Raw genomic sequence first — 12,682 nt, forward strand, 5'->3', positions numbered from 1 at the left:
CTTACAACTCCTTGTCATACGTTGCATAGTTGAGAGTTGCTCCTCCAAGCTTCTCACTGAAGTATGCTATGGGTCTTTTATCCTGCATCAATACAACACCAATTCCAATTCCTGAGGCATCACATTCTATTTCAAAGGTTTTAGAAAAATCAGGAAGCATAAGAAGAGGGGAGTGAGTAAGCTTCTCTTTCAGGATTTTGAATGAAGTTTCTTGTGCTTCTCCCCACTTGAATCCTACATCCTTTTTGATGATCTCGGTCAGGGAAGCTGCTATAGTGCTGAAATCCTTCACAAAGCGCCTATAGAAACCTGCTAGCCCATGAAAACTCCTCACTTCTCCCACTGTAGTTGGAGTTGGCCACTCTTGTATGGCTTTGATCTTCTCGGGATCAACCTTTACTCCATCTGCACTCACAATAAAGCCTAGGAAAACCAAGTTATCTGTGCAAAAGGTGCACTTCTTTTGATTAGCATAAAGCTTTTCTTTCCTCAAAACATTCAAAACAGACCTAAGATGTTCTATATGATCATCAAGACTCTTGCTATAGACTAGGATATCATCAAAGTACACTACAACAAAGATGCCTATGAATGATCTAAGCACATGATTCATCAACCTCATGAATGTACTAGGAGCGTTGGTTAATCCAAAAGGCATGACTAACCACTCATATAAACCATGCTTAGTTTTGAATGCAGTTTTCCACTCATCTCCCTCTTTCATCCTAATTTGATGATATCCACTCTTAAGATCTATCTTAGAAAATATGGTAGAACCATGCAATTCATCAAGCATATCATCAAGTCTAGGGATAGGGTGTCGATACTTCACTGTTATGTTGTTGATTGCTCTACAATCAACACACATGCGCCAGCTACCATCTTTCTTAGGCACAAGAAGCACTGGTACTGCACATGGACTCAAGCTCTCTCGGATATGACCCTTCTCCATCAGTTCCTCTACTTGTCTTTGCAATTCTCTAGTCTCTACTGGATTAGTTCTGTATGCAGGTCGGTTTGGTAGTGTGGAACCAGGTACAAAGTCTATCTGATGCTCAATCCCACGAACTGGAGGTAAACCATTAGAACTATCTTCTGGAAACACATCTGCATATTCCTGCAAAAGAGAAACTAGTTCACTCGGATGGTCCGGTGTATGATCAGTGGTGGTTAGCAAAGATTCTTTAAACACAAGCAACAAAATAGAGTTTTGAGAGTAGAGAATTCGTTTGACATCTCCCTGTTTGGCATAGAAGCTATGCTGCTTGTTGAGATCAGTTTCGAGTTCAATCTCTTTCTTTTTCTGTAGATGGAGTTGATCCTCTTGCACTTCTTTAGGGGTTAATGGCACCAGCACTGTCTTCTTACCTCTGAATTCAAACGAGTGCTTGTTGGTGAAGCCATCATGTATCACATGTCTATCAGATTGCCATGGTCGTCCGAGAAGAATATGGCTCGCTTCCATAGGTATCACATCACATAAGATCTCATCCTCATATCTCCCTATGGTTATAGGTACCACTACTTGATCAGAGACCCTCATCTCGCCCTGCTCATTAAGCCACTGCAGTCTATATGGTTTTGGATGCTTCTGAACTTGCAAACCCAACTTCTTGACCATAGTCTCACTAGCTACGTTGACACAGCTGCCTCCATCAATGATAAGACTACATACCTTCCCTTGAACCAAGCACCTAGTGTAGAACAAGTTCTCACGCTGCTCAATCTCATCTGCCTTAGTTTGAAGATTCAAAAGCCTTCTTGTTACTAACAACCTTCCCTTGACCGGTTCTTCTTCAAACTCTTCTTCAGTCTGCTCATGATCAGTATGTATCTTCTCATCTTGAGACATATACTCCCCGGTGTCAAGAAGAATCATCGTCTTCTTATTAGTACACTCATTGGCATAGTGCCCACGCCCTTGACACTTAAAGCACTTGACATCTCGGGTCTTGGAACCAGAGGCTCCTGTCTTTCCTTTGTCCTTGCTGTAGATGTTGCTAGGTTTGGTGTCATCTTTCTGATAAGGTTTACTCTCCTTCTGGTAGTTAGGCTTATCTTCCTTAGGACTTTGGAACCGAGTAGTCCCATAGCTTCCACGTGAATGTCCCTTCCTCTTGAGCTGCTGCTCCACTAGAATGGCTTTATGCAACATCTCTTCTATTTCAACATAGTGTTGCATCTCCACCTTATCTTGTATTTCTCGGTTGAGCCCTCCAAGAAACCTTGACATAGTAGCTTCTCTATCTTCTGAAATACTGGCTCTCAACATTAACAGCTCCATATCTTGATAGTACTCCTCTACGGTCTTAGCTCCTTGAGTGAGTTTTCTTAGTCTCTGGTGAAGATCTCTGTGGTAGTGGCTCGGTACAAACCTCTTGCGCATAAGAGACTTCATCTCACTCCATGTTTCCACTGGATATTCTTGGTTAAGCCGCCTCATGGTAACCAGTTGATCCCACCAGCTCAGAGCATAGTCATAGAACTCAGTTGCAGCGAGTTGGATTCGTTGAGTGTTGGTATAGTTCTTACAATTGAAGACAATCTCAATCTTCTTCTCCCACTCCAAGTAGGCATCCGGATCAACCTTGCCATGAAAAGGAGGTATTTTGAGCTTAACTCCACCAAGCTCTTCTTTCTTAAGTCCCTAACTTCATGATCACGCCTCTGCCTTCTACTCACTCTAGAAGAAGAAGAACCACTATGTTCAGATCGGCTGCGCTCATAGTAGTTGTCAGTCTCTTGTGATCCAGCATGTTCTCTACGGTCTCTCCTTGGTTCAGGATGATTCTGTGGACTCTGACCTCTTCTTTCTCTCCTTGACTCATTACTATGGCCCTGACCAGTAGCTTGTCTTAGCTCTTGTCTTATCTCATCACGAAGACCCGTGATGCTAGTCTTGATCATATCAGCCACAGTAGTGATTAGAGTTTGTTGTAACTGCTCGGTCATCTCCTCCCTTAGAAGTCTACTCTTCCTTACAAGTTCTGCTTCCTCATCTGACTCGTTCCCCATTGGTACCTGAGACAAAGAAACAATCAAAACAAGTAAGTTGTTCAAGAAAAATTTTAAAAGGAAACAACTTTGATTAAAAGGAAAACTTGTGATCTAAGGTAACACGATTTGAAAAGATCAATACTTGATAACTTCTATCACACGAAATCGAAACAGATCAAGATCAAATATGATGAAACTTCCTAGATCTATCAGGATTTGAATCAAACAACAACAATAGGTAATTAAACGATCAGATCTAGCGAAATAACTCAAAGATGAACACAGATCAATCGATGGATTCAAAAGAAGTCGAAGGGTTGAAATAAAAACAAAGAGAAATCGAGAACTTCCCTATCCAGAGTGCTCTGATACCACTTAATAAGATCCTAGGATGTATTCTCTGGATGATATGGATAGATCCTTGCAAGATCGAGGCAAAGACTCAAGATCTTCAAGGTAGTGGACTGATGGTTGATTCAAAGAGTTGCGGAAAGACTCCTTGACACTTTTAGATGACTAGATCGGATATGACACACCAACTTAGACACCTAGGGTTTGCTGGATACTACACACCAACAAGATCACTCAAGAACTCGTAAACAAGTTTAAGAGAGAACAAGGTTTTTGATTAAAAGATGATTCCATAGAAAGAAGCTTGCGACAAGTTTAAATAGAGAGAAGACTTGAACAGACTCAAGTTCTCGAGATCATTAAAGGGAACACGCTCCCTTGGTAATCAAACAAAGACCAAAGACTAAAATTTAAAAGAGTTTGCAACACATAAGATAAGAAATAAAACTATAGATTAAAGATAACATAAGGTAGATATGTGGTTGGTCCAAAGCATCCGAGATGCACCAAAGATACATCATCTAGGTGATATGAAAGTGAACTCATGGCCTCATTAAAAACCTTAGTTGGAAAACCCAGTGGGACAAAACCAACTAAGGGAAAAAGAGTACACACAAGCCACTTGCCTAGATGATGATCAGCTTGAAGGTTCAGCTTGAAGTGTGGTAAGTGTGTCTTGGTTGCTCAAGCTACGACCAAGACAATCTTCTTGCTTCCAAGATATCTTAAGTATGTTTCCAACAGCTTCATGGAGTCTTCTTGTCATTGCACGAGTCATGGGACCTTTGGGAATGATCAAGGCATCTCCATCTTCATCTTGCTTATCCTTGATCACCTCTTCTATATCTTTATCAAGTTGTTGGTCCATGATCACATGAAGTGGTTCCAAATCAAGCTTCTTATATTGGTTCATCTTGGTTTGATAAGAATCATGAAGATATTGCCATATGTCCGAACAGGCTAATCTGGAATCATCTGGATAGAAAGTGGGATATCTTCTTACTCACAACTCCTATGAGATTTATTCAACTTCCTGGTTATTCTCCACTGATTAGTGGTTCCAAATAAAGCTTCTTAGATCGTGGTTCATCCTGGTTTGATAAGAATCATGAAGATATTGCCATATGTCCGAACAGGCTAATCTGGAATCATCTGGATAGAAAGTGGGATATCTTCTTACTCACAACTCCTATGAGATTTATTCAACTTCCTGGTTATTCTCCACTGATTAGTGGTTCCAAATAAAGCTTCTTAGATCGTGGTTCATCCTGGTTTGATAAGAATCATGAAGATATTGGCATATGTCCGAACAGGCTAATCTGGAATCATCTGGATAGAAAGTGGGATATCTTCTTACTCACAACTCCTATGAGATTTATTCAACTTCCTGGTTATTCTCCACTGATTAGTGGTTCCAAATAAAGCTTCTTAGATCGTGGTTCATCCTGGTTTGATAAGAATCATGAAGATATTGCCATATGTCCGAACAGGCTAATCTGGAATCATCTGGATAGAAAGTGGGATATCTTCTTACTCACAACTCCTATGAGATTTATTCAACTTCCTGGTTATTCTCCACTGATTAGTGGTTCCAAATAAAGCTTCTTAGATCGTGGTTCATCCTGGTTTGATAAGAATCATGAAGATATTGCCATATGTCCGAACAGGCTAATCTGGAATCATCTGGATAGAAAGTGGGATATCTTCTTACTCACAACTCCTATGAGATTTATTCAACTTCCTGGTTATTCTCCACTGATTAGTGGTTCCAAATAAAGCTTCTTAGATCGTGGTTCATCCTGGTTTGATAAGAATCATGAAGATATTGCCATATGTCCGAACAGGCTAATCTGGAATCATCTGGATAGAAAGTGGGATATCTTCTTACTCACAACTCCTATGAGATTTATTCAACTTCCTGGTTATTCTCCACTGATTAGTGGTTCCAAATAAAGCTTCTTAGATCGTGGTTCATCCTGGTTTGATAAGAATCATGAAGATATTGCCATATGTCCGAACAGGCTAATCTGGAATCATCTGGATAGAAAGTGGGATATCTTCTTACTCACAACTCCTATGAGATTTATTCAACTTCCTGGTTATTCTCCACTGATTAGTGGTTCCAAATAAAGCTTCTTAGATCGTGGTTCATCCTGGTTTGATAAGAATCATGAAGATATTGCCATATGTCCGAACAGGCTAATCTGGAATCATCTGGATAGAAAGTGGGATATCTTCTTACTCACAACTCCTATGAGATTTATTCAACTTCCTGGTTATTCTCCACTGATTAGTGGTTCCAAATAAAGCTTCTTAGATCGTGGTTCATCCTGGTTTGATAAGAATCATGAAGATATTGCCATATGTCCGAACAGGCTAATCTGGAATCATCTGGATAGAAAGTGGGATATCTTCTTACTCACAACTCCTATGAGATTTATTCAACTTCCTGGTTATTCTCCACTGATTAGTGGTTCCAAATAAAGCTTCTTAGATCGTGGTTCATCCTGGTTTGATAAGAATCATGAAGATATTGGCATATGTCCGAACAGGCTAATCTGGAATCATCTGGATAGAAAGTGGGATATCTTCTTACTCACAACTCCTATGAGATTTATTCAACTTCCTGGTTATTCTCCACTGATTAGTGGTTCCAAATAAAGCTTCTTAGATCGTGGTTCATCCTGGTTTGATAAGAATCATGAAGATATTGCCATATGTCCGAACAGGCTAATCTGGAATCATCTGGATAGAAAGTGGGATATCTTCTTACTCACAACTCCTATGAGATTTATTCAACTTCCTGGTTATTCTCCACTGATTAGTGGTTCCAAATAAAGCTTCTTAGATCGTGGTTCATCCTGGTTTGATAAGAATCATGAAGATATTGCCATATGTCCGAACAGGCTAATCTGGAATCATCTGGATAGAAAGTGGGATATCTTCTTACTCACAACTCCTATGAGATTTATTCAACTTCCTGGTTATTCTCCACTGATTAGTGGTTCCAAATAAAGCTTCTTAGATCGTGGTTCATCCTGGTTTGATAAGAATCATGAAGATATTGCCATATGTCCGAACAGGCTAATCTGGAATCATCTGGATAGAAAGTGGGATATCTTCTTACTCACAACTCCTATGAGATTTATTCAACTTCCTGGTTATTCTCCACTGATTAGTGGTTCCAAATAAAGCTTCTTAGATCGTGGTTCATCCTGGTTTGATAAGAATCATGAAGATATTGCCATATGTCCGAACAGGCTAATCTGGAATCATCTGGATAGAAAGTGGGATATCTTCTTACTCACAACTCCTATGAGATTTATTCAACTTCCTGGTTATTCTCCACTGATTAGTGGTTCCAAATAAAGCTTCTTAGATCGTGGTTCATCCTGGTTTGATAAGAATCATGAAGATATTGCCATATGTCCGAACAGGCTAATCTGGAATCATCTGGATAGAAAGTGGGATATCTTCTTACTCACAACTCCTATGAGATTTATTCAACTTCCTGGTTATTCTCCACTGATTAGTGGTTCCAAATAAAGCTTCTTAGATCGTGGTTCATCCTGGTTTGATAAGAATCATGAAGATATTGCCATATGTCCGAACAGGCTAATCTGGAATCATCTGGATAGAAAGTGGGATATCTTCTTACTCACAACTCCTATGAGATTTATTCAACTTCCTGGTTATTCTCCACTGATTAGTGGTTCCAAATAAAGCTTCTTAGATCGTGGTTCATCCTGGTTTGATAAGAATCATGAAGATATTGCCATATGTCCGAACAGGCTAATCTGGAATCATCTGGATAGAAAGTGGGATATCTTCTTACTCACAACTCCTATGAGATTTATTCAACTTCCTGGTTATTCTCCACTGATTAGTGGTTCCAAATAAAGCTTCTTAGATCGTGGTTCATCCTGGTTTGATAAGAATCATGAAGATATTGCCATATGTCCGAACAGGCTAATCTGGAATCATCTGGATAGAAAGTGGGATATCTTCTTACTCACAACTCCTATGAGATTTATTCAACTTCCTGGTTATTCTCCACTGATTAGTGGTTCCAAATAAAGCTTCTTAGATCGTGGTTCATCCTGGTTTGATAAGAATCATGAAGATATTGCCATATGTCCGAACAGGCTAATCTGGAATCATCTGGATAGAAAGTGGGATATCTTCTTACTCACAACTCCTATGAGATTTATTCAACTTCCTGGTTATTCTCCACTGATTAGTGGTTCCAAATAAAGCTTCTTAGATCGTGGTTCATCCTGGTTTGATAAGAATCATGAAGATATTGCCATATGTCCGAACAGGCTAATCTGGAATCATCTGGATAGAAAGTGGGATATCTTCTTACTCACAACTCCTATGAGATTTATTCAACTTCCTGGTTATTCTCCACTGATTAGTGGTTCCAAATAAAGCTTCTTAGATCGTGGTTCATCCTGGTTTGATAAGAATCATGAAGATATTGCATATGTCCGAACAGGCTAATCTGGAATCATCTGGATAGAAAGTGGGATATCTTCTTACTCACAACTCCTATGAGATTTATTCAACTTCCTGGTTATTCTCCACTGATTAGTGGTTCCAAATAAAGCTTCTTAGATCGTGGTTCATCCTGGTTTGATAAGAATCATGAAGATATTGCCATATGTCCGAACAGGCTAATCTGGAATCATCTGGATAGAAAGTGGGATATCTTCTTACTCACAACTCCTATGAGATTTATTCAACTTCCTGGTTATTCTCCACTGATTAGTGGTTCCAAATAAAGCTTCTTAGATCGTGGTTCATCCTGGTTTGATAAGAATCATGAAGATATTGCCATATGTCCGAACAGGCTAATCTGGAATCATCTGGATAGAAAGTGGGATATCTTCTTACTCACAACTCCTATGAGATTTATTCAACTTCCTGGTTATTCTCCACTGATTAGTGGTTCCAAATAAAGCTTCTTAGATCGTGGTTCATCCTGGTTTGATAAGAATCATGAAGATATTGCCATATGTCCGAACAGGCTAATCTGGAATCATCTGGATAGAAAGTGGGATATCTTCTTACTCACAACTCCTATGAGATTTATTCAACTTCCTGGTTATTCTCCACTGATTAGTGGTTCCAAATAAAGCTTCTTAGATCGTGGTTCATCCTGGTTTGATAAGAATCATGAAGATATTGCCATATGTCCGAACAGGCTAATCTGGAATCATCTGGATAGAAAGTGGGATATCTTCTTACTCACAACTCCTATGAGATTTATTCAACTTCCTGGTTATTCTCCACTGATTAGTGGTTCCAAATAAAGCTTCTTAGATCGTGGTTCATCCTGGTTTGATAAGAATCATGAAGATATTGCCATATGTCCGAACAGGCTAATCTGGAATCATCTGGATAGAAAGTGGGATATCTTCTTACTCACAACTCCTATGAGATTTATTCAACTTCCTGGTTATTCTCCACTGATTAGTGGTTCCAAATAAAGCTTCTTAGATCGTGGTTCATCCTGGTTTGATAAGAATCATGAAGATATTGCCATATGTCCGAACAGGCTAATCTGGAATCATCTGGATAGAAAGTGGGATATCTTCTTACTCACAACTCCTATGAGATTTATTCAACTTCCTGGTTATTCTCCACTGATTAGTGGTTCCAAATAAAGCTTCTTAGATCGTGGTTCATCCTGGTTTGATAAGAATCATGAAGATATTGCCATATGTCCGAACAGGCTAATCTGGAATCATCTGGATAGAAAGTGGGATATCTTCTTACTCACAACTCCTATGAGATTTATTCAACTTCCTGGTTATTCTCCACTGATTAGTGGTTCCAAATAAAGCTTCTTAGATCGTGGTTCATCCTGGTTTGATAAGAATCATGAAGATATTGCCATATGTCCGAACAGGCTAATCTGGAATCATCTGGATAGAAAGTGGGATATCTTCTTACTCACAACTCCTATGAGATTTATTCAACTTCCTGGTTATTCTCCACTGATTAGTGGTTCCAAATAAAGCTTCTTAGATCGTGGTTCATCCTGGTTTGATAAGAATCATGAAGATATTGCCATATGTCCGAACAGGCTAATCTGGAATCATCTGGATAGAAAGTGGGATATCTTCTTACTCACAACTCCTATGAGATTTATTCAACTTCCTGGTTATTCTCCACTGATTAGTGGTTCCAAATAAAGCTTCTTAGATCGTGGTTCATCCTGGTTTGATAAGAATCATGAAGATATTGCATATGTCCGAACAGGCTAATCTGGAATCATCTGGATAGAAAGTGGGATATCTTCTTACTCACAACTCCTATGAGATTTATTCAACTTCCTGGTTATTCTCCACTGATTAGTGGTTCCAAATAAAGCTTCTTAGATCGTGGTTCATCCTGGTTTGATAAGAATCATGAAGATATTGCCATATGTCCGAACAGGCTAATCTGGAATCATCTGGATAGAAAGTGGGATATCTTCTTACTCACAACTCCTATGAGATTTATTCAACTTCCTGGTTATTCTCCACTGATTAGTGGTTCCAAATAAAGCTTCTTAGATCGTGGTTCATCCTGGTTTGATAAGAATCATGAAGATATTGCCATATGTCCGAACAGGCTAATCTGGAATCATCTGGATAGAAAGTGGGATATCTTCTTACTCACAACTCCTATGAGATTTATTCAACTTCCTGGTTATTCTCCACTGATTAGTGGTTCCAAATAAAGCTTCTTAGATCGTGGTTCATCCTGGTTTGATAAGAATCATGAAGATATTGCCATATGTCCGAACAGGCTAATCTGGAATCATCTGGATAGAAAGTGGGATATCTTCTTACTCACAACTCCTATGAGATTTATTCAACTTCCTGGTTATTCTCCACTGATTAGTGGTTCCAAATAAAGCTTCTTAGATCGTGGTTCATCCTGGTTTGATAAGAATCATGAAGATATTGCCATATGTCCGAACAGGCTAATCTGGAATCATCTGGATAGAAAGTGGGATATCTTCTTACTCACAACTCCTATGAGATTTATTCAACTTCCTGGTTATTCTCCACTGATTAGTGGTTCCAAATAAAGCTTCTTAGATCGTGGTTCATCCTGGTTTGATAAGAATCATGAAGATATTGCCATATGTCCGAACAGGCTAATCTGGAATCATCTGGATAGAAAGTGGGATATCTTCTTACTCACAACTCCTATGAGATTTATTCAACTTCCTGGTTATTCTCCACTGATTAGTGGTTCCAAATAAAGCTTCTTAGATCGTGGTTCATCCTGGTTTGATAAGAATCATGAAGATATTGCCATATGTCCGAACAGGCTAATCTGGAATCATCTGGATAGAAAGTGGGATATCTTCTTACTCACAACTCCTATGAGATTTATTCAACTTCCTGGTTATTCTCCACTGATTAGTGGTTCCAAATAAAGCTTCTTAGATCGTGGTTCATCCTGGTTTGATAAGAATCATGAAGATATTGCCATATGTCCGAACAGGCTAATCTGGAATCATCTGGATAGAAAGTGGGATATCTTCTTACTCACAACTCCTATGAGATTTATTCAACTTCCTGGTTATTCTCCACTGATTAGTGGTTCCAAATAAAGCTTCTTAGATCGTGGTTCATCCTGGTTTGATAAGAATCATGAAGATATTGCCATATGTCCGAACAGGCTAATCTGGAATCATCTGGATAGAAAGTGGGATATCTTCTTACTCACAACTCCTATGAGATTTATTCAACTTCCTGGTTATTCTCCACTGATTAGTGGTTCCAAATAAAGCTTCTTAGATCGTGGTTCATCCTGGTTTGATAAGAATCATGAAGATATTGCCATATGTCCGAACAGGCTAATCTGGAATCATCTGGATAGAAAGTGGGATATCTTCTTACTCACAACTCCTATGAGATTTATTCAACTTCCTGGTTATTCTCCACTGATTAGTGGTTCCAAATAAAGCTTCTTAGATCGTGGTTCATCCTGGTTTGATAAGAATCATGAAGATATTGCCATATGTCCGAACAGGCTAATCTGGAATCATCTGGATAGAAAGTGGGATATCTTCTTACTCACAACTCCTATGAGATTTATTCAACTTCCTGGTTATTCTCCACTGATTAGTGGTTCCAAATAAAGCTTCTTAGATCGTGGTTCATCCTGGTTTGATAAGAATCATGAAGATATTGCCATATGTCCGAACAGGCTAATCTGGAATCATCTGGATAGAAAGTGGGATATCTTCTTACTCACAACTCCTATGAGATTTATTCAACTTCCTGGTTATTCTCCACTGATTAGTGGTTCCAAATAAAGCTTCTTAGATCGTGGTTCATCCTGGTTTGATAAGAATCATGAAGATATTGCCATATGTCCGAACAGGCTAATCTGGAATCATCTGGATAGAAAGTGGGATATCTTCTTACTCACAACTCCTATGAGATTTATTCAACTTCCTGGTTATTCTCCACTGATTAGTGGTTCCAAATAAAGCTTCTTAGATCGTGGTTCATCCTGGTTTGATAAGAATCATGAAGATATTGCCATATGTCCGAACAGGCTAATCTGGAATCATCTGGATAGAAAGTGGGATATCTTCTTACTCACAACTCCTATGAGATTTATTCAACTTCCTGGTTATTCTCCACTGATTAGTGGTTCCAAATAAAGCTTCTTAGATCGTGGTTCATCCTGGTTTGATAAGAATCATGAAGATATTGCCATATGTCCGAACAGGCTAATCTGGAATCATCTGGATAGAAAGTGGGATATCTTCTTACTCACAACTCCTATGAGATTTATTCAACTTCCTGGTTATTCTCCACTGATTAGTGGTTCCAAATAAAGCTTCTTAGATCGTGGTTCATCCTGGTTTGATAAGAATCATGAAGATATTGCCATATGTCCGAACAGGCTAATCTGGAATCATCTGGATAGAAAGTGGGATATCTTCTTACTCACAACTCCTATGAGATTTATTCAACTTCCTGGTTATTCTCCACTGATTAGTGGTTCCAAATAAAGCTTCTTAGATCGTGGTTCATCCTGGTTTGATAAGAATCATGAAGATATTGCCATATGTCCGAACAGGCTAATCTGGAATCATCTGGATAGAAAGTGGGATATCTTCTTACTCACAACTCCTATGAGATTTATTCAACTTCCTGGTTATTCTCCACTGATTAGTGGTTCCAAATAAAGCTTCTTAGATCGTGGTTCATCCTGGTTTGATAAGAATCATGAAGATATTGCCATATGTCCGAACAGGCTAATCTGGAATCATCTGGATAGAAAGTGGGATATCTTCTTACTCACAACTCCTATG

General features: G+C 38.9%; 1 protein-coding gene across 1 annotated transcript; it reads right to left on the reverse strand.

The window, feature by feature from the left end:
• Positions 1 to 1,132: 1,132 nt before the first annotated feature.
• Positions 1,133 to 2,828, reverse strand: LOC108831331 (uncharacterized; the record flags this gene model as incomplete). Its single annotated transcript, XM_056996803.1, has 3 exons — positions 2,700 to 2,828; positions 1,943 to 2,587; positions 1,133 to 1,813 (listed from the first exon to the last, which is right to left on the reverse strand). Coding segments are annotated over exons 1-3 (1,455 nt in total), but the record flags the coding sequence as incomplete, so codon positions are not given.
• Positions 2,829 to 12,682: the final 9,854 nt, after the last annotated feature.

The sequence above is a fragment of the Raphanus sativus genome, unplaced genomic scaffold, assembly GCF_000801105.2.
Source record: "Raphanus sativus cultivar WK10039 unplaced genomic scaffold, ASM80110v3 Scaffold0368, whole genome shotgun sequence".
NCBI classification, from domain to species: Eukaryota; Viridiplantae; Streptophyta; class Magnoliopsida; order Brassicales; family Brassicaceae; genus Raphanus; species Raphanus sativus.